General features: G+C 38.9%; 1 protein-coding gene across 13 annotated transcripts in view; it reads left to right on the forward strand.

Annotated features, from left to right (window-relative positions):
• The window catches only part of ADD1 (adducin 1), a 1,467,941-nt gene that overhangs the window by 751,584 nt on the left and 688,498 nt on the right, over positions 1-27,859 (forward strand). For all 13 annotated transcript variants that reach the window (XM_044062916.1, XM_044062918.1, XM_044062905.1 and 10 more), the window contains one exon: positions 6,956-7,132. In XM_044062916.1, coding sequence (XP_043918851.1) covers positions 6,956-7,132 — 177 coding nt within the window. The remainder of the gene's footprint in view (positions 1-6,955; positions 7,133-27,859) is intronic.

Below are 27,859 nucleotides of genomic sequence, written 5' to 3' on the forward strand. Positions count from 1 at the left end.
AGTGGCTAGTTTATCAATATCTTTTTCAAGAGATGGGTTTCTTGCAGGAAGACTAGATTGGCCTTGTGTAGATTAATGTATCTTATTAGGCTTGCCCTTTTACACGGATTATTCAATCCATTAATGTTTAAAGAAATTCCTTTTAAAGATGTCATTTGGCATTTTTAAAACTCAAGAATCTTATGATCGAAATAACAAATAACAAGATAAATAATGTTACATCTCCTCTTTTAGGTGTACCTTTAAATATAGCTGTATTTATTAAATCTCTTATGGGATTTTGTATAGGATTCAATTTTGTTTGTAGTGACAATGAGTATACAAAATATATTGTGGATGTCAAAACTATATACATATAACAATAAACAAGTGAAAATAATGTAAGGATTAAACCTTGCATCCCGCCTGGAGTTGAAAACTCCAACTTAGAGCAGTATTTACTACTCAAGTTAACCCCTACCCTAAGCAGCAGTACCTCAGCTACCACCTTATCAATTTAATACTAGTTATATTTAACTGAGGTTAACAGTTTTCAATTCAATTATCTATCAAGACAAAACTACACATTTGGTAAAACAGCATCATATAAACTAAAATAAACTTTTTTTTTTTTTTTTTTTTTTAAACTGTTCATACTATTATATAGATCTATGTAATATATAACACTTGTATTCTAATAGCATTCAAATAATCTTAATGTTAGAAATCAAGAGGAGAGAAAATTATGTTCTAACATTTATTTAAATCAAAAACTTTGGCTAATATGATTCAGACATTACATGCATTAAGATGCATCTATTTTCTGTCATGTGAATTCTATCAACAGCTTACAAAAAAATCTTGAATTGTTTGTATATGAGCATTTACTTAAACTCATTATTGTCAATAGAGTAAAATATTGTATTCATAAAAATTATTATAAATCATATTGCATAGTTATGCAGATTCTCAGAAACACCTGCGTTATTACCTAAAAAAAAAAAAAAAGCCATCACACACACACACATATACACGCACACATATACACGCACACATATACACGCACACATATACACGCACACATATACACGCACACACACACACACATATACACATACACATACACATATATACATACATACACACGCACACACACACACACACATATATATATATATATATATATATATATATATATATATATATGATCTCACTGAGTTGTGTCTTTGTAGAGCACTATCCTACTTGCTGTCCCTAGAATAAATCTGTCTGCTTTATACAAAATAATGCACAGCAAACACATATTGGTAACCAGATTTTACAATCATGCTAACCTACTGCTTTAAAATATATCACATGACATTTCTTCCAGAATAGAGTTATAAGATTATTTATGTTTGTCAATCAGATGAATTAAATGAGTTATAGTAAAGTATATGTTTGGAACACAAATTTTTAACACAGATTATTATGCTGCTGTTAAGTAGATTTTCAAAAACATTTAAATAAATGTTTCATTTTTTATGCCTTCTAAAATAAGACATTTACTTACTACAAGAAACTACATCATTTAAACTCATTATAACTGACATATTTTATGAACAGAGTATTTTTCCTGAATCTGTGGTGTGTCAGTGTGATAACCTTGTCAATGTTTATACTAACTGCTTTCAGTTTCTCTGTGAGAATTCTGTGATTTGAAGATTCTGAGGTAACTCAAGGACATTGTGCATAAGACAGCCCACATCCCAGATTGTCTCTTAACATTTTGGCGGGAAACTTATTAAAAACTAGTGACAAACATTCATTTAGCAGTGTAAATGCATCTAAACATGACAGAACCTCCACAATGTATTCCACAGATCATCACAGCCTCTATGCAAGTGAAATTAAACTCAAAATTACCAACACGCAATAAAACTCAGCATTCTTCTCCCAACTCAATTTTCATACAAATCCTATTATTCACTGTGCCCACACAGTCAAAAGCATTTCTATATATTAATAAAGAAAAGGAAAAGAGAGTAGAAAATAAAAGGGAGTGACGCAGAAATAAAAAAATGTAAGAGAAAGCTGTAAGAAGTATATACAATGGAATGTTACTTACTGTTTATATTAATAGAGTTAAAAATAAAACATATTATTTACTCTTATTTAGTTCTGATTATTATTAGTTAAAGCATGACAGATTATTTACAAACAAGCATAAGCAATATAATCAAGAAAGTATAATTAGAAATAGCATTTGAAGAACTTATAAACTTTTACAAGAAATAAATGTTATTATTCTATTAATGATATTTTCATTACTGTTCTCTCCCTGCCCTCCCCCACCCTTTACCCACTACATAATCTAAATAGAATTTCATTGTTTAAACAAAGAAAATAATAAAAGAAGGAAAAAAAAGATAAAGATAAAAGAATGTATCAAATTACTAACCTTACTTTTTACAGAAAGAAAAACAAATCGAGTCACAGCCTGCCATTAAATCCTCAGGCATTTTGACTGGTTATGAAACAAAACATTTCTTTGCACATAGAGAATAACTTTGATTAAATCTTTTCCAAAATATTTGTGGCTTTCTGGAAATGCAGGAACTATATTCAAAAAGATTAATAATGAACTAAAATGATGAGAGAGAAAAAAACATATAACAAATCATTTGTTTTTAGTCTCTTCTTCTTCTCTGAAGTCTTCCAGGAAGCTTCAGTTGCCAATCTCTTTAATGAAGAACTAGCCCATTCCATTTCTTCTATTTTATCCAAAATCCTTTTTCTTTGACAAACAGTAAAGCAGAGTCTAAATCATCGAAGACCTTAGGACCATCAGGAAGGAAGATTTTAAGCTTGGCAGGAAACAGAAGGTATGTTTTAAACTGTGCTTTTTAAGCTCCCTTATTAGTGGCAGAAAAACTTTTCTTTTAGCAATTACCATGGAAGAATAGTCATTGTCAAAACGCACAGTTGTCTCATTAAACTTAACAAGAGCTTTAGCCCAAGCAGATTTAAGAACCATCTCTTTATCAAAAGATGATAGAAATCTAACTATAACTGATCTAGGATAGTTTTTGTTAGAGTTAGTATTAGCTATAGATCTATGTGCTCTTTCGATACCAAAAGAGAATGCTTCTGGTAAATCTAAAGTTTTAGGGAGCCATGTTGTTAAAAAAGAAGTAATATTGTTTCCTTCAATATTTTCTGGCAGTCCAAAAATCCTAATGTTATTGCGCCTAGATCTATTTTCCAGGTCATCCAGCTTTGTTTGTAAATGTGCATTTTGTTTCAGCAGAAACTCAATGTTGATTTCCTCCTCTTGTATTTTATTTTCCATGTCATTCACAGCTTCTTCTATGCCTGTCATCTGGATCTTCTGTTGTTGCAGGTCCATATGTAACAAGTCTATTTGTTTTGTAGTTTTTCTATGAAAGTGTCTATTTTAGTATCCATTTTATCCATCTTAGCAGTAAGTTGCTGGACTATAATTATCAGAGACTGAAGTTCTTTCTTGATGCTGGAGTCTTGAGAATTTGTCTTACTGGAACTCATTTCAGACTGATAAACTGACAGGAAAATTTCCAAAGTAATTTCTGACAGGAATATTATTAAGATTTCCTTTCTTTTTTAGATATAGTTCAAGAACTATATAAAACAAACATATTTAGAAAGAAAATTACTTCAAGAATTAATTTTTTAAGTAATTAATTCCTGTCAATGTAATGAAATTGGTGGAGCTGAAGAAATCTGCTGCTATCCTGTGTTCATCCTTGGCCACGCCCCCTCTTAGAGAATTTTTAATATGTTAACTAGTTATATTCCCAAAGGCAAGTTCTCAATTACTCCTTTCTGCCCCATTGCACTGCCAGCATTTGCTGTCTACCCAAGGAAAAAAATCCAATGAAGTCTACTTAAGGTATAAAAATACCTCTGCAAACACTTCCATGCCAAAAAATAAATAAATAAATAAAACCATCTCTACCTTCTGTTGTTGCATGCATAATTTCCATTTTCATTTTGCTTTTCCAGTCTTTTCTAACTGCCTCTGTTTGAATCTTGTACTGTATTTTGTACACACTATTAATTATCTAAAGTTGTTTTAACAGCAGCTTCTGTTCTAGACTCGAGTAAAAGCTTTATCATGGAAATGATCAATAATGACATAGTAAACCTCCAGACACTGGACCCAACCTAGTTTGGTTTTGTCAAGGCAGGTCATGCCTACTCAACATGGTGGACTTCATTTGAGAAGGTAACCAAGGCAATGGATGAGGGCAAAATGGTTCACACTGCCTAACTTGAACTGGCCAAGGCATTTGACAAAATACCCCACTGGGGCATTGTTGACAAATTCAAGAGGTTAGGTAAAAACCCTTATGTCACCTGGTGGGTAGCCAGCTGGCTTACAGACAGGAACCAGGAGGTTAGAATTGTAGAGTCCACATGTACAAAGAGGCCAGTCAGAAGTGTGGTGCCTCCTGGGATCGGTCCTGGAACTTCTACTTTTTGGCATTTACTACTTTGAAGTCAGAGCCAATTTCAATGGCCTCTGGCTGACTAAATTTGGTGATGATTGCAAATTAGGAGCTGTCAGTGAATCCCACACTAACACAAATGTTCTCCAGGAAAGACCGACAGACAAACAGCTGGTGTCAGAGTCATGGACTAAAATATACCAAGAAATGCATAATGGTATCCTTCAGGAAGTCATCCACTCCTGGTAACTATTATATTGACAACACACCCCTAAGAATTGACCCAGTAGTCAGGGACTTGGGACACACACACAACCTATCTTTTGACCGTCAGTGCCTACAGTAGTGAGGAAATCATTCCATGTTGTGCAACTTATAAACAAAGGTATGGTATCTAGTTCCAAGGAAGTCATTGTTCCACTATTTGGCATAAATCAAACCTAACATTAAGTACAGTGCCCCCTTTGGTATGCACCTAACCAAGCATATCCAACAATTGGAACGTCCACAGAGATTCCTCACTAAAATAATACAGGTCGTAAGTAACATGTCCTATGCAACTGCCTGCAGGTCATATCCACGTATTCCGTTGTCTACAGGCTGTTGAGAGGAGATATATGCCTGGCATACAAGGCATTATCAGACCCCATTCTGATGGACCTCCTGCATATCTGCAAAAAAAAAAAAAAAAAAAAAAAAGGACCTCCTGCATATATGAGGGGGGAAAAAAAACAGCACCAGAATTACCAATTCTAAAGACTTAAACCTTGCCCTGCTGGAGAGACACGTATGTATCTCAGAGACTACCCCATTTCTGGAACAGGCTCCCCATCCATGTGAAGCAGAGTTCCTCCCTAACCCAATTCAAGTGTAGCTTGGACAGTTGTATGGGGAACAGGAAATTCATCCCTGGTTTGGCAGCTGTCTCTCTAATGGACACAGGCAACCTGTAAATGGTTCATCTCCCAAGCTCCTGCTTGTAAATGTTTCATCTCTCTGGCTTCTGCTTGTAAATGTCTCCTCTCCCAAGCCCCTGTTCACAATTAACTCGTTCGAGTTGAGGCTTTCACCGGTAATCATCTCAGGTTAGTCGGACAGTAGTCATGCATCATGGCTTTTATCCAAGCTATGGAACATCTGCTGATGAATGATTCTAACTGGCTCTCATTCTCATTAGCTACTAGAAAGTGCCAGAGTGTTTTTTTTTTAATAAGATGTGACCATTCTGACCACTTAATTCTGTACAGAGATGTTGTCTCCTAGAATCCTAGAACAGGTATTCTGTCTGCTTTGTTGATGCCCCTTCTTTCATTCATCGTGAAGCCCAGTATTCTACTCTGTTGATGGAAAGTTGCTTTAGAGACTTCCTGTCTTTGAACTTGATGTTCTGACCAACTGTGTAGTGAACCAGGGATTGTGGTTTGTAGAATTATTTAAATATTTTGTATCATTTCAAGAAAGAACTTTAATTTCACTTGAGAGAGAACCGGTAAGGTTGTGTATGACGAGTGAGTGATCCTGACTCTGTAACTCACTATCGCAGTTTAGAAATGTACAGTTGCCCACTTATCACCAAAAATTCCAACATTTACTTGCTTGGTGATAAATGACTTGGTGTACATGTGTGAGCTGCAGAACTAAATTAATTATTGCAAGGGGATGGGCTATAGTTCCATGTTCCCAACATTGCTGTGCCTCCAAACAAGTGTAAATTTGTTGGGGGTGGGTGTAGTGACTTCTATTTTTGAATTTTAAATTTGTTTAGTTGTCTGAAGTCATGGATATTTGCCATCTGATGTTGAGAACCTGAGATGGGTACTGCACTGACCATGCCTTAACCTAGATGAGTTGCTGGTATGGGATAATGCAGTATGACCTCTACATCTGTGAGTATTGATATTCTGCAGCATGGTGTAGATCAACACAAGATGGATCCCCACTTGCTTTCAGAGGCTCTTTGACAATCTTAAGGTATGCTGGTTATTTCAGTATGCTCATTAGAACAGCTTGATGAAAGATTTGAAATCAAGTTAGCCATAGTCACATTTCCTGTTTTGTAAGTGTAGTAAACTACTCCAGTGGTTTGTGATACACCATTCTAACACATGGCTGAAGGAGATGATACATTCTGCTACTGGTCTTCTGACATTCTATTAATCGTAAATTAGAACTGGAACACACCATTTTGCTCTCTTCTGAAAGAGAGAATTTCCCTGAGAACTAAGCATACGTGTCCATCAATGCTACGTTGCTCTCATAGTGGTGTATAAGTAATTGAGGGCAGAAAGCCAAGAGGTTTATGAACCTGTCTTGTTTATTGTAAACAGAACCTAATTACACATGGCTTACTTTTTAGCAGGAGCTACTGTTTAGATATGCGTTACTGTGCATTTTGTTTGTGCTTCATGTGGCCATTTATTAGTTTTAATATACATTTACCTGTTTTCTCTTCAGTAGATGCACTTCTCTTTTGTTCTTTTGTATAATATTTAAATGTGTGTATGCAGGTGTGCACCCTGGCCAGTGCAGGAGGCCCTAACAACTTAACGATGCTGGATCCTAAGAAGTATAAAGGGAAGTCCCGTTCATCCCAGCCTTCTGGAACAGACGGCAGTGCTGCACATCCCAAGTGGCAGACTGGAGAACAAGAATTTGAAGCTCTGATGAGAATGCTGGATAATCTGGTGAGAACTTTATAGTATCATCTGTGCATTGCTAATTCATATTTAAGCAACACTTTTAGTGTCTAGGTGTTTAGTTTTAAGAATGCACGTAAACTGCCCTTTTTTCCCCATAATCTTGTTTTAAAGTAATGCATAATGCAAATTTGTTGACAGATTAATTTATAATGCTACTTGCAAAATATCTGCTACTTGCAAAGAAAATTGCTGTTGTATTAGGACATGTCCAAAATACATTGTGAATGCTAGCTACACATTTGGTCAGTAACCAGTGTGGTAAGACATACTCCTTGGTAGTAAGCACTTTTGTTTTTTAACCACCGCTAGCTGCTGTAAGTGCAGGCTATTTTGGGAGTAAAGTGATGACTAACTTTTGGTTGCCACAGGTATGTCTTAGGAGGTCTGTCTAGATTATGGTCTACTAATGATTGCATAGTGAATGAATGTCTTATTTACCTCGAGGACAAGGGTCATTATCAGAAAGCAAGTAGGCTCAAACTGCATGCTAACACAGAGCAAGGATCTTGACATCATAACATTTTGTACTTCACAGGGATATTCACCTTGTGTCTAGTCTTGATGAGACTGCAGTAACCCTGTAATGCTGTTCATTTTAGTTCCATAACATTTGCATTTGTCAGTACATCATCTGGCTTCATAATTGACTGATTTTCTGTAGGTGCTTTAGTATCAGGGTTTCTCTCAAACAAGTTACAACCTTGCTGTAACTGCCTCTTAATATGGTTATTTAGTACATAACCTGAGTTTTCCTCATTTACAGTTTTATTTATTTATTTATTTATTCGTTAGTTAAGTCTGGACACAAATGTGTGAACAGTGTCCTGGTGCATTTTCTATTGCCTTCATCCTCATATGGGTGGAAACCGCAGTACATGTAGTTCAGCAGTGTATTTTTGGAATTAATATCCCATTAAAATGTGCTCTAATGCAGAGACCCAGTGTTTTTTTATTTTTTCGGGGGGAAAATACCAGTAAATTAATCAGTGTTAATCTTAGGAGCATCTTCAACAACAACATTGACTTGTATGCTTTAATTTACAGAGAACTGATTAAAAGCCACTATCAAAGCTGGTCAAATTCTTCCAACACAGTTTAGTATACCTAGAGTTGATTGCATAAGAAAAAAGGCAGATTATATAGATATCATATATCCTAACTATCTAAATATGTCTCTTTGTCAGCACAACCAGCCCCAGTTTAACATAACTCCTTTAAGAGCATGTGTGTTATTATAGCAATAACCCACGCCTGGGTGTGGGTAATGCGGGACAACCATGGGTAAATCCCGCATTACCCACACCCAGAAGTGGGTTATTACTATTATACTATGACATTATTTAAGAAAAGAAATAATTACTTTTCTTAAATAATGGCATTGTATAATGCCTCTTTGCTGCCCTTCCGCAGCTGTCTGGTATCCACGGCAGTTCTGATGTACTGCGCATGCCTACGCAGTACATCAGAGCTGTGGCCAAAAGCAACGGAGAAAGCAAGATCTCCATTGCTTTTTACTGTTTTGCTATGTTAAATGGGTTTGATTGCTTATTTTAAAGCTGCCTCGCTATGTTAAACCCATTTAACATAGCGAGACAGGCTTAAAAAAAAAGCAACGGAGAAAGCAAGATCTCAGTTGCTTTTTACACACTGTGTCGCTATGTTAATGGAGTTTAACATAGCGAGACAGCTTTAAAAAAAGCAACGGAGATCTCAGTTGCTTTTTTTAAACCTGTGTCGCTATGTTAAACTCTTCTTTCATACCTTCTGGAAAGTCAAATACCCCTGCAAATTACAACATCAATAGCATACCCGTAAGTGTAGACTCTGAGGAGAGGGATCTAGGTACACAGATGAATAGCCTAAACATTGACCGCCATTTGTCTACAGTGGTGAGGAAGTCTTTTCAATGTGGTACAACTTATAAGTAAATGTATGGCATCCAGATCCAAGCAAATCATACTCCTACTGTACTCAGCCCTCATTAGGCCAGTAATTGAGGACAGTGTGCCATTTGGCATGTCCTTGACTAGGCACTTTAACAGCAGCTGGAACGATTTTGGAGGTTCCTCGCAAAGGAAATAGTGTGTAAACATGTACTATGAGGATAGACTAAAAACCTATCCCAGTACTCTGTCCCTTTCTGACTGTTAAGAGGTGACCTATAAGCCACTCGAAAATCCAGCCCTGATGGAGCTGCTGCACATACGCAAGTCAAACAGCACAAGGACACCCAATCTAGGGATCTAAACTTAGTCCACGACTCAAACAAAACATGCTGGAGAGAGAGATTGCCCCCTTCTTTGGAACAGGCTTCCTATTCACATTAAGCAGAGCCCTTTTGTGGCCCTCCTCAAATGCAGTTTGGATCAGTGGAGAGGAATCACAAAATGTCCTTCTGTTCACTTGTTGCAGTATTCTGTACAGTTGGGTTTTCTCCTCTTGCTACCCGAACGTCTGGCCAGTGTACAAAAGTTTGCAGTCACTGTATGGTGTGTGGAACATCTGACGTGGGTAGCAGAGCGTGGGCCATAAAAGTGATGTCTGCGTGCACCAGACTTCAGAACTTCTCTGCCACCAGTCAAACATCAGGTGTTCCCGTCTAGCCAACCATCAGATACTCGAGAAACTCAGATAAGTACCTCGTTGGCGAACCTTTTTTCAGTCATTGAATGTTGGTGCCTGTTCATATCATCCACAAAGGGCAAGTTTAAGTGCGACTGTCAAGATTCCATGCAAAGATGCCCACAAACTCTGTGTATTCTGTTTAGGCAAATCACATGACTACAAGGTCTGCCATATCTGCCAGGCCTTTGTACCCAAGACCTTATGTAGTAGCACGTGCTCAACCTGTATCTAAAGAACCAATGTCTGAAACAGCTAGAGTTAGGTATGGGGGGGCTTTCCGATTTGCCTGCCGAACTGCTGAGAAAAAAGGCCAAGACTGCAAGGCCTGATGCTGTCACTGCACATCTGCCATCTGATGCTCATCCTGTGGCCGATGTTGGCCTGGACGAATGCTCAGGCCCCACCGCCTTGGGTATAGCAGGTACTGTATTGGAACTGCAGAACCCTGTGTAGAAGGCATGTCCACGAAGGACCTACGGACATCGGTCTCTGCCGAGGGGGAACCAAGTCTTCCGGCAGACCAGCCGGATCCCTTTGCTCCTTCTCAGTTGTCCGGTCCTAGGCTTTGCCCTGTACAGATGCCCACTAAGCCTTTACTTAAAAAGGAGGAGAAGAGAAAGCATACTTCTCCTGTTAGGGAACATCAACCAGATTGCCAGGCTTTTTCACAAAGCCTCTTTAATGCATTCATGGTCTTGCAGCCTACTGCTCCAGGGACTTCCACAATCCCACCTCCAATACTGAGCCCTAGGCATCAGGCCTCAGACCCCTCACAGGTGGAAGAGGAGTACTCTGATTTTTATTCAGAAGGATCCCTTTCTTACACCTCCCAACTCCCTTCCCCTCATGGATATGCCTCTACAGAGGAAAAATCTGCAGAAGCCGATTCCCCTGCAGAAGATCTCACGTTTGGGGAAACCGTAGGTAAGATGAGATGGCAGTTCAAGTAGAACTCATCAGAAATGACTGAGGTGCACAAACGCTACTATGAGCCCTTTTGGAGAAAATTTCCAAACAACTTTCAGATATCTCTGACTCTTCAGCCAAAGCTCAACTGCCCTTCCTTGTTTCCCTGACCTCTCAGGTGACCAGACACTCTATCAGGTGCAGCTATGATGCTGCTGAGGTCTTAGCTAGGTCGGCAGCATCAGCTTCTGCCCTAAGAAGGTATTCATGGTTACGCCTCCAGCCTTTACCAGATGATTTTTAGGGCTAAACTAGTAGATGCTCCTTTAGACAATTCAGCTGTGTTTGGATCCAAGGTTGCAGACTTATTTAAGTCCTTGCAACAAAAAGGTAAGGAGATGCAAGACTTAAAGCATCTGTTTATATCGCCAATTCCCAAGTTTCAAAGGAATTACCCCTTCAAGAACCAGTTAATTAGGAAATATTCAGGTCCAGCTTCCTCTTCAAGACCAAGAAGTGCTCCCAGGAAACAATCCACTCCTGCCAGGGCTACTCCATCTATCAGCCAGATGATGCCCTTTCAAGACATGGCAGGTAGTGTATGAATACCTGCCAAGCTTGAATCCACCACCTCCTTCCCCACTCTCCTTACATCTCTCTCACTGTCTCCAAGCATGGAGACTCATCACTTCAGACAAATGATGACATGGATGCTACACAGGGATGTCTTCTTGGACCTTGTCCACTGATGGGGTACACCTCAAATAGACCTGTTTGCCTCCTCCATGAACTTCTCTCCTTTGTCAGACTGCTAGAACTTCTGGCACTGGCAACAGATGCCTTTTCAATTTCATGGAAGGGAATGTTTTCCTATGCATCCCCCCTCTTCCCACTTGTTTAGAAAGTTTTGCTGAAGATCCAACAAGACAGGCTGAAAATCTTGCTGGTGACTCCCTATTGCCCAAGACAGTATTGGTTCTCCCGCCTCCTCTCCTCCTGCAGTTAGCCAAGGGCAATCGCAACAAGTTACCCCTCAGAGTAGACCTTCTCACACAGGACAAGGGAACCTTAATCCATCCACAGTGGCAATCTCTTCACCTCACCTTGCGGGTGATAGGCTTTTAATTCCTTTCAGGCACCTTTACAACGAGGATGTGCTCATGCCCTGCAGGAGGCCAGGAAACATAATACCAGGAGAGCTTGCGTATCTAAGTGGAAAGGATTCTCCATATGGTGCCCTAGAAGACAGTCGGATCCCTTGCAAAGCAAGGTCTTGCTAGTGCTGTCCTCCCTGTATGAACTTTTACAGACAGGGTTAGCATTCTCCTCCATTAAGGCCAAGTCTGTCTGCCATTTCTGCCTGCCTATCCCTGGGTTGCCTGCAAAATTGTTTCTTAAGGGGGTATTTCATCTCAGATCACTAAGGAGGCCCATTTTGCCTCCATGGGACCTAAACTATGTTTTAGAGAAGGTCACACTACCTCCCTTTGAGCCAGCATCCAAAACTTCCCTAAAACACTGCACATGGAAGACTGTTCTGCTGGTGCCCTTAACCTCAGCAAGACTGTTCTGCTGGTGCCCTTAACCTCAGCAAGAAGAGTTTGAGTTTCAGGCTGTCATGGCTATCCCACCTCTCCTCATATTCCACAGAGATAGAATAATCCTAAGAACCACCCCGTCCTTCATGCCCAAGGTAGTTAATGACCTTTCCTTAAACCAAGCCATCCACTTACCCACTTTCTTTCCTAATCCACAGGGAGACAGTGAGAGAATACTTCATTCTCTGGATGTAAACAGACAACTCAGGTTCTACCTGCACAAAACCAAGAACATCAGACAGGCTGACCAATTGTTAGTCTCTTTCTACCTCAGGGCCCTGGGGAAAGCAGTAACTAAGCAAACAATTTCAGTGTGGATTTCCAGGTTTGTGCTACCTTTTGTTACATACACTATGGTAATCACTTACAAGGCAGGGTTAAAGCCCATTCCACTAGGGCAGTGGCCTCATCTGGAGCCTTCTTCAAAGCCCTGGACAGCTCCACTATTCTTGAAGCTGCCACTTGGTCTTCTGTCCACACTTTCATAAAGCATTACAAAATAGACCAGATTTCCAGGTCCAGGGCTAGATTTGCCAGAGCTATCCTCCAAGGTTTCCTGGAGAATTCTTCTAAGCCACCACCCCCTTCCTCACAGTGAGTTTGGCACTCGCCCAACTGTACAGAATACTGCAGTATGTGACTAGAAGGACATAGAAAAGTTGTGTAAGATCTTACCATAACCATAGATGTCCTTGTCTTCCATGTTCATTATTCCTTCCTCCCACCTACCCCTCCTGATATCCGGCATTTCCCTTCTTGGATAGCACAGGGCTTGCACTACCTTCTTTGTGATTGGTTCCAACTGGGGCGCTCAGTTCTGAAGTCTGGTGCGCGCAGACATCACTTTAATGGCCCATGCTTTGCTAGCCACATCAGACGTCCCACACACTGTACAGTGACTGCAAACTTTTGTATACTGGTCGGACTTTCGGGTTGCAAGAGGAGAAAGCCCAACTGTACAGAATACTGCAACATGGAAGAGAAGGACATCTGTGGTTATGGTAAGATTTTACACAACTTTTCTTTCTCACCTGGGATAATGTCTATGTCCCGTATTGACAGTGGTAGTCTGTAAAATACTCAAGGCATGGACATAAATCCATGCCATCCTCTTGCCCTTAGGGACCATATATTGGGTAAAATCATGTTATATTGGCTAGGCTTGTAAAGACTGTTAAGCTGTTAACCTAGTAATTTTCTGTGAACCTGTGTAATGCATGAAATCCTAATCTTACGAGACTTTTAATATAGACTGATTTAGAATTGTCTGCTTATCCCACTGCAAGTATCATCCTCTGTGGCTTTAAACCACTCCAAGACTTCAACCCGGTACAGTAAATCCACTGACGGAGCATCACTGTTAGACTAGTTTCATACTCACACCTTTGTAATGTCTTCAACATGGGTATTTTTACCCAATATCCCTAACTGACCATCTACCCACTTTTGCCAATAGAGTCCCCTAGCCACTCCTGTAGGCAACACCATTACAACTTAGTATACAAAATAACTAGCTTTAGTGCAAAGATTTCTGCTTCCACTCTAAAGTCTGACAACTGGATATTAGTAAAAACATTATTTTTAGATGAACCGACACTTTAATAAAATCTTCTTTGTCATACTAAATGAGCATGCCTAAAGTCTGACAACTGGATGTTAGTAAAAACATTATTTTTAGATGAACCGACACTTTAATAAAATCTTCTTTGTCATACTAAATTAACATGCCCCCCTAAGAAAGAAACAATTTAAATTGAACCCTGCTCTGTAGCTATCATAGGTGTTTACTAGGCTAACAACCACAAAGGCCTATTTAAGCCTAGCTATGCATCTGAAATCTTTGACAAGTTCTGGTACCCTTGATAAGTGTAAGCAGGGGCCTGGGAGATGAAATATTTACAGACTGCCTGTGTCTATTTGAGACATAGGTGCCAAGCCAGGGATGATTTTCCTGTTCCCCATCCAGTTGTCCAAGTTGCACTTGAATTGGGTTAGGGAGGAACTCTGCTTCACATAGATAGGGAGTCTGTTCAAGAAACGGGTTAGTCTCTGGGATACATACCCGTCTCTCCAGTAGGTCCTGTTTGTCACAGGCAAAGTTTAAGTCTTTAGAAAGGGTAATTCTGGTGCTGTTTGCTTTGTGGATATGTAGCAGGTCCATCAGGGTGGGATTTGACCATGCCTTGTATGCCAGGCATAGATCTCCCCTCAACAGCCTGTAGGAAACAGAATAAAGGGATAGGGCTTTGAGGCAACTGCATAGGACATTTTACTTGTGCCTTGTATTCTTTGTGAGGAACCTCTGTGGATGTTCCAACTGTTGGATATGCCTGGTTAGGTACATACGAAAGGGGACATTGTACTCAATGATAGGCCTGATGAATACTGAATACAGTGGAACAATGACTTCCTTGGCCCTAGATGCCATACCTTTGTTTATAAGTTGCACAACATAGAATGATTTTCTCACTACTGTAGACACATGGATGGTCAAAGGCTTAGATTACTGTATGTGTGCGTCTCTATCTCTCTTGACTACTGATTCAACGCTAAGGAGTGTGTTTTCAATATGATAGTGTCCTTCAGGAAGTCATCCACCCCTGGTAACTATTATGTATTTTTTGGCATTTCGTTTTAGTCCATGCCTCTGACTTAAGTTGTTTGCCTGTGTCAGCCCTTCCCTTTTTGAGAGCAATTGTGTCAGATTCCATGACAGCTGCTAATTTGCAGTCATCCGCATATTTAGTCAGTCAGAGACCATTGACATTGGACTTGAATTCAGAGAAGTAAATGCAAAAAAAAAAAAAAAAAAAAGTGGCCCAAGGACTGATCCCTGAGGGACTCCACTTGTGACTGGCATCTTTGTAGAGGTGGACTCCCCAATTCTCACTTCCTAGGTCCTGTGTATGAGCCATTTAGCTATCCTCTGGTTAACATAAGGGTTTGTACCGAGCTTCTTGAGTTTGTCAACAATACCTGAGAGGGGTATTGTATCAATGCCTTGTTCAGGTCAAGGTAGGCAGTGTGAACCATTTTGCCTTCATCCATTGCTTTGCTGACCTTCTCAAAGAAGACCACCAGGTTGAGTACACATGACCTGCCCTTGATAAAACCAAACTGGGTTGGTCCATTGTCTGCAGGTTTACTATATCATTATTGATTATTTCCATGATAATTCTTTTCATGGCTTTACATATAAGACTAGTGAGACCTTTGTATGTCCATGAAAATATTGCGCATTAGCAGGAAATCATGGCAAACTTAAAACAATCAGGAAAATTTATAGTACTTCAGGCAACTCAGAAATACAACCAAATGTAGCATAAAACTGGACATAAGTCTTCTGTAGCATGCAGGGGACTCGCCAAAACAATCCAAAGCTATTTTGGGTATCCATCACAAATGTATCTGTGGCCTAGGTCATAATTCACAACCAAACTCATTACCTGAAGATCGCCAGCAAAAAAAATAGCTGACAGATGGCTTTATGCAGTCCATCACCCCAATCTAAAAGCCAACACTGTGTGCAATTCAGAACTTGTTCTAGCATCCAACTCTCACTCAGCATATTTCTCTCTAAAGCCTGTATCGACCCTACTAGAAAAAAAAGTCTCAAACTGGAAACTGCAGTCCTAGCCACAGACAGTCTTCCACCAGAATTTCTGAAAATAGCTACTAAGGCCCTTGTCTATCTGTTAACCATCGTAAAAAATAGACCTGTTAAAGAAAGTCACGTCTCCAGTATATGGAAAAAGGCATATATAGTGCCACTTTACAAAGGAGGATTTTCTAAGGGTTATGTTAATTTCCAAACAAAAATTTTTGAAAAATGCCTACACACTCAAGTTACTTACCACTGGCATAATTAACCGTTTGTTTATTTGGCATTTGTTTACCAGGAAAGTCTGACTGGGCATGAATCCCGTTGTCAGCGGAGGCCCTGGTAGAAAAGCTCCAACATACATAGTTCAATTTTTATTTATTATTTTGACATTTGTTAACCGGGTACATCCAACTGAGCCAAGGCCCATTTTCAGTGGAGGCATGGGGGGAAAGCCCCAGTAAGAATACAGTCAAGTCACTTACAGAATAAAATGTTAAGCACAGGATAAAATATATTAACAAAGAAAAAAAACTTTAAATAAATATACATGGCAAACTCCTGTCATAACAAGAGAATAAATAAATGGTAAACATTGTGTGTTAAGAAAATAGTACGATATATATTACAAACATTTCAACAATGAGTGAAAAGGAAGGTAGTAAGAGAATATGGAAACAGAGTTGGTTAAACAAAAGAGAAATAGCTAAAAGGTAACGAGTATAGGGAAGACCAGCTCAGTATACAATGGAATACTTTATAATTATCAGAGCAGGATAAGAAAAAAATGAAGTTCAAGGTGAAGTAGTTAGTATGGAGAAAAGAGTGGAAAGGTAGAAGAGAAAGAGGAGTAAAAGAGTTACTTAAGGTTTGAGATGTGCAAATCTGGGATTTAAAAAAGTTTATTTATTTATTTATTTATTTATTTATTTTTATTTATTTATTTTTTTTTTTGAAGCTTAAAGTGTATTGTAGATTTCTAATGTTCAGTGGAAGTTTGTTCCAGGCTAGGGAAACACAGTATCTGTGTAAGTGTTGGCCAGTTGTTTTGTTTATAGATATCTAGGAGGTGCTGCTCTGAGCTTCAAAGACAACGGTTGGTGGTGTAAAGGGAAATAAGGGGAGAGATGGCTAGGCAGAAGGAAGGAAGCTTTGTTTAAGATGGTGTGAATAAGCTGTAGTTCAGGGAGTAGGAGTTGAGGGAATTCCAGCCAGTTTAGAGTTTGTAAAGAAAGGCAGTGGTGAGAGTTACAGGGTTGTTTAGCAGCAAACCTAGCAATTTTAAATGAGTTCATGTTTTGTCTTAAGCGAAGAATGTAAGTTGGTAAAGATAGTAGAGGCATAGAGAAGACAGGAAAGAAGATAGGCATGTACAAGAGTAAGCCTACAGTAATTTATGTATTTTTTTTCTTTCTGTAGAGTAGTCCAAGTTTTTGATGCGGCTTTTTTGTGCAATTTAAGATGTGCAGATCAAACTTAAGATGGTCATCGATGATTACCCCCAGCAGTTTAAATATTATCACATGAAGTGCAATAACAAATAATAGAATCAATATACAGGATAAAGTCTGATCAGAAAATCATGCAGTGAATAGTAAACAGTCATAGGATATTGAACACCTAGTAAAGTAAAATCAGTAGTGATAATCAATGGTACAGATGTTAAGCATTTTAAATATGGGCAGAAAACTACAAGAAAGGAAAGAGATTTTGCAGTTGGGAGGAGATTAGGAAATGAAGTTAAAGTAGGGAGTTGTTGAAGTTACTGGTGTTTTGGCTAATAAGAGAAAGGAGGAAAGGAAAGGGGGGAGAAGAGCAAGTGAAAGAGAAGGGAGAGAAAGGAAGAGAAGGAAGGAGTAATTGGTAGTGCCAGTGTGGTGTAAGGCATGTACAGAGTCAGGAGTTAAGGAGAAATCTCTTTAGAGATTGTTTGAACATGTGACTACATGACATGCTGTTCCAGGCCATGACTACCGAGTAGGAATGTAGGCAGTGACTGGTTGATTTTTTCAGTTTATGGAATTCAAGGAGATGTTACTCAGATGAGCAAAGAGGGCAGTTAGGCAGGCAATGGCTAAGAATGTTGCTGGCAACTGGGCAGGATGAGGATTTGTAGACTGTTTTATGAGCAAGGAGGAGTTGGGTGAACTTGAGGTAGTGAGGTAACTCAAAACAGTTTAAATATCTGAGAACTGAGCAGTGTTGGGAGTTGTATGATTGACTGGCTGCAAATTTAGCTACTTTGTTAGAACAAAGCTCAAGTTTTGATCTTAAGGAGATCCGAATGTTGGTGAAAATGGGTGAGCCATATAGTAAGTGAAGGAAGGAGAGGTATGCATTGGCTGGATTAACTCTTGAGGAGTTGGTAAGGAGTCTTTTTGATCTATAGAGCATGCCCAGTTTTTGGTGCATTTTTAATGCACTTTTGAATATGAAAATCAAATTTCAGTTGGTCATCTATGATGGCACCTCACACAACTTTGTGTGAGGTACATCTTCACTTTCAGTATTGATGAGAGATGATGTTTTACAGGTGTTTGTGTGTTTGGGAATTAGGGAGAAATAAGAGCAGTTTTGTTTTATTTGGATTTAGGTAAAGCTGATTGTCACTGAGGCAATTTTCAATAGAGTTGAAAGCCTGCTGAGTAATAGATTGCAACTGGGAAGGACTATTAGAAGATCAAATGACACTGGAGTCTTTTGCATATTGTATAAGTGTAGCTTGTTGGGAGGATGTATGTAGATAAATATGTTATAAAGGAAAGGGCCAAGTACAGAGCCTTGCGGGACACCTGCATTAACTTGGAGAAAAATGAGTAAGTAAAGAGCTATTTAACTTGATTGTAGCCAGTTAGATAGGTAGCTAGAGAACCAAGTGACTGTTGTACTGAAAAAGACTAAAGCAGACATTTTTGAGAGTAGTTTGGTATGTGAGAATGTATCGAAAACTTTAGAAAGATCTAAAAGAGAGAAGGAACTAAATTATTATCTCTGGATTTAAATGACATGGTCCAGAAAGGCAACAAGGGCGTTGTGTTATGATCTGGGCGAAAACCATGTTAGGTAGAGGTTAATACATTTTCTTAGAGTAAGTATTGTAAAAGTTGTTTATGAAAACATTTTTCTAAGATCTTGGATAGAGGGGACAAGATTGCAATTGGGATGAAGTGTATTTAAGTGGAGTCCCCCTCCTCCCCCCCTTCATGAAAAGGAATGATGTAATTTTTTTTTCCAGAGAGCTGGGACATACGACTCACAAATGGATCAATTGATCAAGATAAAGATTTAGATATTCATATGGGAGATTGTCTACAGAGGGTGAGCAGGGCTTGCATTTGTATAATACATTTTTATATAGGAAGTAGAGGCATTTTAAATTGAAAATGGCATTGTTAGAGCTTTGAAGTTTGTCAGGAGTGGCAGGATTCTATAGGGAGTTTTGGGTGAGGGTGGCTATTGAGTCTGTAAAGTGGGAGTTAACTTTATGAACTGTTTCTAAGGGTGAGATTTCTGGACAAGGGTTATGTGTACTAGGAGTTCCAGGGTGCAATATGTTCTTAGGTTCATAGGTTCATAGGTTAGTACTAGGCTGTCAGCCCTAGGGCCTATACAAGCCTAGCCATAACAATTCCCTGAATATTTCTTCCCACATTATTTACTTTCCTGGTAGTGGACCAGAATTTGTGGGTATTGTTTTTGGTTACCTTTTGGGTTGAAGTAATAATATTTCTTATCGGCAGCAACTTGTTTTTTGTCATGTTTTAAAGTTGTGTTTAGGTCTGTAGGTGAGCTTGAAATTTGTTTTGCCAATTTCTACAAGCTTTGTCTTTCTTGTACATTAATTGCGTACTAGAAGTCAATAGTTAGGGTGATTGGGTGAATTTAACTCTCTTTTTGTTCTTATAGGAGCAAGGATATTGAGAATGTCAGGGAATATTGTATTAAATTTTAGAACATTATTCAGTGGTAGGGAATAGAGGATGGACCATTTAATGTTATTAAGGATGTCGTTCAAGGTCTTGGAATTGAAATTTGAGAGGGTATGTCAGCCTTTATAAAGGTGCTGTTTGATATGGTGAGTTGCTAGCCTCGGAACATAGTCAGGATGGTGATCAGCGAAAGAGTCTGGGAGGGTTTTAGGAGAGTCATAATGGTTTGGATTTCAGACTAAGATCCAGTCCAGAGTAGTCACAGTGCTATTGGTGTTGAAGTGAGTATGGGAACTTATGAGTTGTTTGAAACCATGTAGATTGACACTAATCGAAGGGTAGTCTGATGTGAAGGTTTGCCAGTTAATATGGACATCACCAAGAATTATTATTTCATGAGAAATGGAACTAGATACTCAATGTAGGACGTCTTCAAAAATAGGGATGTTATTTCCTGGGGAAGTATGTATGGCAATTATATTATAGAAATATGTTTTCTGCTCATTTAATTTACAGTGAGAGGACTTTAGGTAAAGGAATAGGAGAGACAGTGATATGGTTAGAAAACATGATTGCTACACCACCACTTTTTTTATTTAATCTGTCAGAGTGGATGGTAGTATAGCCATAGAGGAGAATTTCCAAGTCTTTTATATGTGGTTTGAGACGAGTTTCTGCAAGAATAATAATGTCGGGGGAATAATGAGTGATCCAGGAATGAAATTCAGAGACTTATTTATTTGCATTTGTTTACCGCAATAGTCCACTGGGCCAAAGGGTCCATTTTCAGTGGAGGTCCAGGGAGAAAAGCTCCACAGGTAACAAACAAACAAACAAAAAAAGACATACATGTGATACTTAACACGTGCATAACATTACAACAAGTGCAGTTGGCATGATTACATTACTGGAATATGTGCAGCGATAGTATGATGTGAATTAACTACAATTGGAGTAAGTTAATTACAGGGCTATATACAGCCAAGTGAAACATTTTAAATTGAGTTGACGACAAAATGGCAAGATTCATCTCATTGCATAAAATTTCTAACAGGTGAATTGAAGTTACAATATGACACATGATTCCAGAATGCATAAAAAAATAAATTATAACAGTGGATAATAGTGAGGCTTGCACCTGGCATTAGCATAGATAACTCAGACAGCATAAAGTAGCAGGGCATTATATCTTAAATTAAGTATATTACATGTCCAATTACATATCCATTATGAAAGTCTAAGTTAAGTAGAGGCTGATTGTGATTTGAGGGAAGGGGACAAGGTGTAGGGGACAAGGTGCAGGTCAAGTTCCAGCTTAAATTTAAAAACCTGTTTAGGGAGGTTTTGAGTGTGTCAGTTTTTTTTTGTAGTTCTAATAGTCAAAGGTAGGACATTCCAGGCCTTTGCTACGGAGCAAGAGTATAGAAGCTGTTCAGCAGAAAGGATTGGTTTTTGAACCAGCAAAAGGTGCTGATTGTCAGATCTGAGATCCCCATTTCGTTGGTAAGTACTGAAGAGCTGGCTAAGGACAGTCTGTAGGTTTAAAGATTAATTTGTGGACTGTAGTCAGTTGTAAGTAGGAGAGGTAGTGAGGTAGTTCAAACCAGTTGAGATGGTGAAGAGCAGTACAGTGGTGGGTAAAATGTTTGGTCTTAGAGGCAGGTTTAGCAACTTTGTTGTAACAAAATTTCTAGTTTAGCTTTTAGGGAGGATGAGAGATTAGGAAGTAGAGGTGCACCGTAGAGTAGGGAAGGTGGTAGGTAAGAAGTAACAAGAACTTGTTTTGTGGAAGGGCTATGGAAGTTTTTGTACCTCTAAAGGATTTTGGTTGGTCTTGCTGATGCTATGGTGTATTTGTCAAATTTCAGTGTTAGTCTATAAACGCACCTAGCAGTTTTGTCTGAGTAATGACATCAATGACTATGTTACTTTGTGAGAGTGTAGCAAATTGGGCATCATTAAGGGTGATAGACTTCTTGGGAGTGAAGAGCGTGAATTTGGTTTTGGTGGGGTTGAGGGAAAGGTGATAGTTATACATCATGTCTCAGTAGTGGTGAATGCTGACTGAGTTAGTTGTAGATCAGTTATGGATTTAGAAGTGCATATAATTGTTGAGTTGTCAGCATAGTGTGCTCTGACCTAGAGAGGAGTGGAAACTATTATTAAAAATGCTGAATAACAGGGGTCCTAGTATAGAACCTTGGAGAACTCCAGTAGGGATATTGAGATATAGGGAGAAGGAATCTTGCCATTTGACAGCCTTATGTCTGTCAGTTAAATAACTAGAGAACCAGTTGAGAGATGAGAGAGGCCAGTTTTAGAGAGTTGGTTTAGAGGTAAGGGATGAGAGATGGTATCAAAAGCTTTTAAAGGGTCTAGGAATAGAGAGGAGACCAGTTTTCCCGAGTTATGGGCTCTGTTGATTATGTCCATGAATGATATAAGGGCAGTTGTGGTGCTTGTGTCCGGGTCTAAAGCCGTGCTGTGTGGGAGATGGAATTTGGTTGTAAAGAAGAAAGTATAGGAATTGTGTGTGAATGCATTTTTCTAAAATCTTAGAGATTGGAGAAAGGTGGTAATAGGTCGGAAGTTTGAGAGATCGGAATTATTGCCTCCTTTATGAAGAGGAAGAATATAAGCTTTTTTTCCAGACTTTGGGGGCATAACATTCTTGGACAAATCTGTTTAAAGGATGGCTGTAGGGTAGGCAATGGATTCGGCAGCTAGCTTTAAGAATTCTGTAGGTAGGTTGTCAGGAGTATTAGTGCATGGTTTAAGCTTAAGCAGTAGTCTTTTTACAGTGGCAGTTGGGATGGGTTTAAAAGTGAATGTAAGTGATGAGTTGGCCGAGTGGGAGGGTATAGTGGACGTAGTCTGATTGGGTACATTTGAAGGAGTAGTGGGTTAGTGGGGTTATGAGATTGGAGAAAGGGCACAGTGATGTGTGCTAGAGCATTAATACGGTGAGAATTAGTGTGTGGCTATTTCTAGTGTAGTTTTGCCAGGATGACAACTTGGGTTGCTCTTTGCACCTGGATTTAGTAATGATGTTGCAGAATTCCAGAATTTTTTTGGGTATGGTTTATTTTCTTTCTGAAATTTCGGATAGTGATTTTTCTTACCTTTGCTGACTAGTTTAACATGCTTTCGAAGTTGTTTGAATTTTAGCAGGTCGAGAGGGTTTTTGTTGGCTGTTGTTTCCAGCTCTTGTCTCTGGAATTCATCATTTCTTTAATAGCTTTAGTCAACCATGGGGCATGATTCACTTTGATTCATTTTAGTCAAAGAGGAGCAAGGCTGTTTAGTATATTAAGGAGTGTAGAGGTGAAGTACTCAACTGCCTCATATAAAGGGAGTGTTTAGCCTGCACCAGTTAATCTTTTTTTAGGGTATCTGTGAAGTTCACAGGGTTGAATTTAGTTAGGTTCCTTATTAGTTTGTACTGATGTGGCTTTTGAAATGAGGAGACAGTGTGGTGAACAAAGGCAGAGAGGTGGTCACTAAGGGTGTTGGGGAGAGTACTGGCTGCAGAGATTTTGTTGGAGTCGTTGACTAAAATCCAGTTTAGGATGGAGCCACAGCTATTGTTCTTGGGTCTGGTTGAGGAAGTGATAAGTTGAGTGGCCAAGTAGGAGGGTATAGTGGAAGTAGTGTGATTGGGTACTTTTGAAGGAGTAGTGGGGTTATGAGATCTCCACATAAAGGTAATGTGGTTAATGTGAAGTTGTATTGCTTAAAGTGGTGGTTCGTAATTGGTTTTGTAAAGTAAGTTTGAAAATTTGGGGTAGAAATATGTGGAGTAAAGATTTGGCTATGGTGTAGTGGGAGTATTTTTAATTTGTGTAGTAGTGAGGGTTTTATTTGATAAAGGCTAGGAGATGTATCTGCGTAACTTGCAGACATATTAGCTAGGTTAATTGATGGAGTTGTGATTTTTGGGAGCCTGCAGGGTAGTGAGGTGGGATTGAGAGTTGTTAGGTACTGTAAAGAGAAGAATGAGTGTAAAGAGGAGTGAGAATGGAGATGTCAGGATGCCACATAAGTATGTGGCGGAAGGAAAGAAATAGTACAGGTAGACAGGAAGTGCAATAGATTGAATAGGTGTGGGTGGAGTGAGGAAAGGTTTAGTTGCAATCTAATAGGTATAATAGTAATGTAGTAGGAAGGTCTAACTAAGAGTTAAATAGGTATAATAGTAATGTAGTAGGAAGGTCTAACTAAGAGTTAAATAGGTATAATAGTAATGTAGTAGGAAGGTCTAACTAAGAGTTAAATAGGTATAATAGCAATGTAGTAGGAAGGTCTAACTAAGAGTTAAATAGGTACAATAGCAATGTAGTAGGAAGGTCTAACTAAGAGTTAAATAGGTATAATAGTAATGTAGTAGGAAGGTCTAACTAAGAGTTAAATAGGTATAATAGCAATGTAGTAGGAAGGTCTAACTAAGAGTTAAATATATATAATAGCAATGTAGTAGGAAGGTTTAACTAAGAGTTAAATAGGTATAATAGTAATGTAGTAGGAAGGTCTAACTAAGAGTTAAATAGGTATAATAGCAATGTAGTAGGAAGGTCTAACTAAGAGTTAAATAGGTATAATAGTAATGTAGTAGGAAGGTCTAACTAAGAGTTAAATAGGTATAATAGCAATGTAGTAGGAAGGTCCAAGAGTTAAATAGGTATAATAGTACTGTAGTAGGAAGGTCTAACTAAGAGTTAAATAGGTATTATAGTAAGCTAGTAGAAGGGAATAGGGAAGAGACTTGGATAAGGTTAATATGAAGTGTAAGGGAAGTTTGAAGAATAGGTTGAGTGAGAAGCCGTTGAAGATATTTTGAGGTAATTACTATACTTTGTTTATGACTTTCGACACAACCATAGTACCACTACAGCCTTGCTTCATTGTACTTACACCATCTATAAAAGTAGAAATTCCAGAAGTCTAATTTCCTCACTATTTCTTGACTTGTCAAAAGCATTCAACACAGTCTGCCATCTACAAAAGTTTTCTTCTTGGCCTGTGTCTTACCTCTCTCTTATGGTTTGAAAGCTACTGGTCCGATATGTACTTAGCTGTCAGGTCGCAAAATGAGTATTCCTTCTTTCTCGCTGTCACAGTTGGCATACCACAGAGATCATACTGGTACCACGTCTGTTTAATATATTCATAAATCATCTACACTCAGGGGCCAAACATGCTATTTTGATTCAGAATGCTGATGATTTTGCATTAATGCGCTATGCTGCTTTCCCTACTCTACACTGATTACAAGATCTAACCCAGGAATCCTTCACATCCATTTGAAACCTGGTTAGACAACTCACAACTGCTGAGTGTACCCCCCCCCCCCCAAAAAAAAAATGCTGATCTTTTTCACTCCTACATCACACTCACAAAGTAAAGGCCAGTTTAACATCACCCCATACAACAACACTAGATAGAAATTCCACAAAATAAACTTCTTGGAGTCACAATAGGAAATAATATAAAATATGATCCCGATATAAAATATGATCCAAATAATAACCAAAACAATACACCAAACGTTTGGCATGTTGTATAAAGCTAAACTTTCTCTGTGATCTTTGCCAGATTTCCAGCAAGTTGCAGTTTGAAGGTTTTCCTGATCTCTGAGGCTGAACTAACAAATGAGTAAGAGGATGAAATGTAAGTAGTCAAGTACAGATTGGGGAACTGCAAACTTTACTGTTTGGGGCTGAAATTGCTGCTGTTCCATTATAACGCAGATGCATCTGTCTTTTAGGTATCTTGAAAATTGAACTAAGAGCTGTAATGCTGAAACCACGTAGTGAAAGTTCATTATCAGTAATCCGTGGGTAACCAAATCATAGCCCTTGGGTCTGTTTGCAAAAACAGCATCTGCCATCTTGCCTACATCCGTGGATGGCATAGTTAAGATTTGGACAGTAAGCCTCATTCAAAAGTTGCCTTGCTTGTTGTTGTGTAACCCTTAAACCTCAAGGTATGCTTTTAAACTGTATGAATGCTGTGAGAATCGGACATTTTCAGTTGTTTTTATGTAATTAAAATTGTGAAGTGTTTCGTTTATTTTCATGTTTTGTAGAAAATCACTTGCTGATTATAACACTATATTAAGGGTAGGGATCCTTCTTCCTTGCCCCCAAATGTTATTGTCAGAGTTACTATATTTAGAGGTATTGGGAGTGCAGAGAGGGTCTTGTCACCTTACTAAAAATGCACTTTTTTTTTTTTCGGTCAGTGATGTGCGACAGTGACACCCCTCACCCCCTAAGGAAAGGTGAGCCAGTGTATAGCCATAGAAATGCTGCTCCTGCTGCCTTTTTTTTCCATTAGCTTATTTTATGTCCATGTTTGCTAACCATCAAGCCTGTACTTCAACATACAACATCACTTGATTCCTCTGCTCTTGGGAGTTCACCCAGACTTAGAGCTGGAGGGAGGAGTGTCACTCAGACAACCGGGAGAGTGCTTTTTGCTCTCACTGGTATCCCACCAGTGAGAGGATTTTGAATGGTCTAATCCTCACCATTGCCCTGGTGTGAATCATAGGCAAAGGGTATAAACTCAGTGGCCGATAGTGACCGTCCCCTTGTGAGTGACACATAAGCACAACCCTTTGAAGGCGGTCGGTCACCCATCAGTGGCTTGGAAAAGTTAACACCCACACAAGCTGATTTAAGTATACTTTTCTGTGCAGTTATTTAAGATTTGATTCAGTAAATATTGTGTGTCTTTGATTCAGTAAATATTGTGTGTGTCTCTGTGTATCTGCAGTTAGCTGCCTGAAGTGTGAAAGTGTAGCCACAATTACTGTGTTGGTGTTAGCCTGGGGGATTCTGTTGCATTAAAATCTGTGTTGGTTACATTTCTAGTAATCATTTTAATCAGAGTTGCTGGCTACCGAGACTTGTCTGCATATATCAACTGGACACAAGCTGAATTAAGTATACTTTTCTCTGCACTTATTTAAGATTTGATTCAATAAATATTGTGTCTATCTGCAGTTATCCCCCCCCCCCCGTTTCCTGTTGTGGTGTTAATCTTGGTGGCTTTGCAATTGCCCGCCCCTGCTGTAAATCTGTTTTTGCACACTCATCCTGGACCCGTCTCATTTGCTCACTCAACTGAGTACAGTGAGATCATATTTTGATTTCAAATACTCCTACCAGTCCCATCTCCTCTGCTGTGTACAGAGGGAGCACTTGGGAAGAACATTCCCCTATAGTATCTTAATCTGCTCTGTTTCCTCCCTCTACAAAAAAAAAATCCACTTCATATGCTTTGCTGTATTTCTTCTTACTTTATTACCTTATTTTGCTTTTGCCTCTTCGTAAAAGTACTCAATTGAATTTATTCTGCTGCCTTTATTACTGCTTGTTAGTAGCCTGATTAAATTGTAACTGTTCTTCTAAGGCCTTTGGTTTAAGCACTTGGGCTTCAAACAGTTGTCTTACATTAAGAAGGTGTGTGCTCTGCACTGCTGTGGCAGGACAGGTAGCGTACATCTTTCTAAGTTGGAAACTGCTGATTGAAGGCTCAGTGTCTGTTATTCTAAAAGTGTATTAGTTCTGGGTTAAGCACTTGGGCTTCAGTCCAGTTATTTTACATTAAGAAGGTTTGTGGTCTGCATTCTTGTGAAAGCAGAGGCTAGATTCTGCCCTTCTGAGCTGGGAATTTCTGGTTAAAGACTTATTGCGCATGCTTACTTGAACTGTTTCTTTATGAAATTGGTATGCCTTGTTTGCTGTAGCATAGACTAGATTCAGGCCTGCTGGATCTGGCTTTGTTTGAATAACTTGTGCACTGATCCAGGCCGTCTTTTTTGGAGAAGGTTTCTCTGTACTCTAGTGGCAGGAGTCTGCAGTTAGAACTTGTCTGATTGAAGACTGCTGGAACAGGGCTCAGTTTTGAGCTTTTTAACTGGTTAATTGGGTAAAGTGTTGTTTTGATTGTATCTGCTCTATTTTCTGAAAAAAAAAATATATATATATATATATATATATATATATATATATATATATATATATATACTTGTTACAAGTTTCTGTGT

Source organism: Protopterus annectens, chromosome 2.part1, assembly GCF_019279795.1.
Source record: "Protopterus annectens isolate FY-2018-M chromosome 2.part1, PAN1.0, whole genome shotgun sequence".
Taxonomy (NCBI): Eukaryota; Metazoa; Chordata; order Ceratodontiformes; family Protopteridae; genus Protopterus; species Protopterus annectens.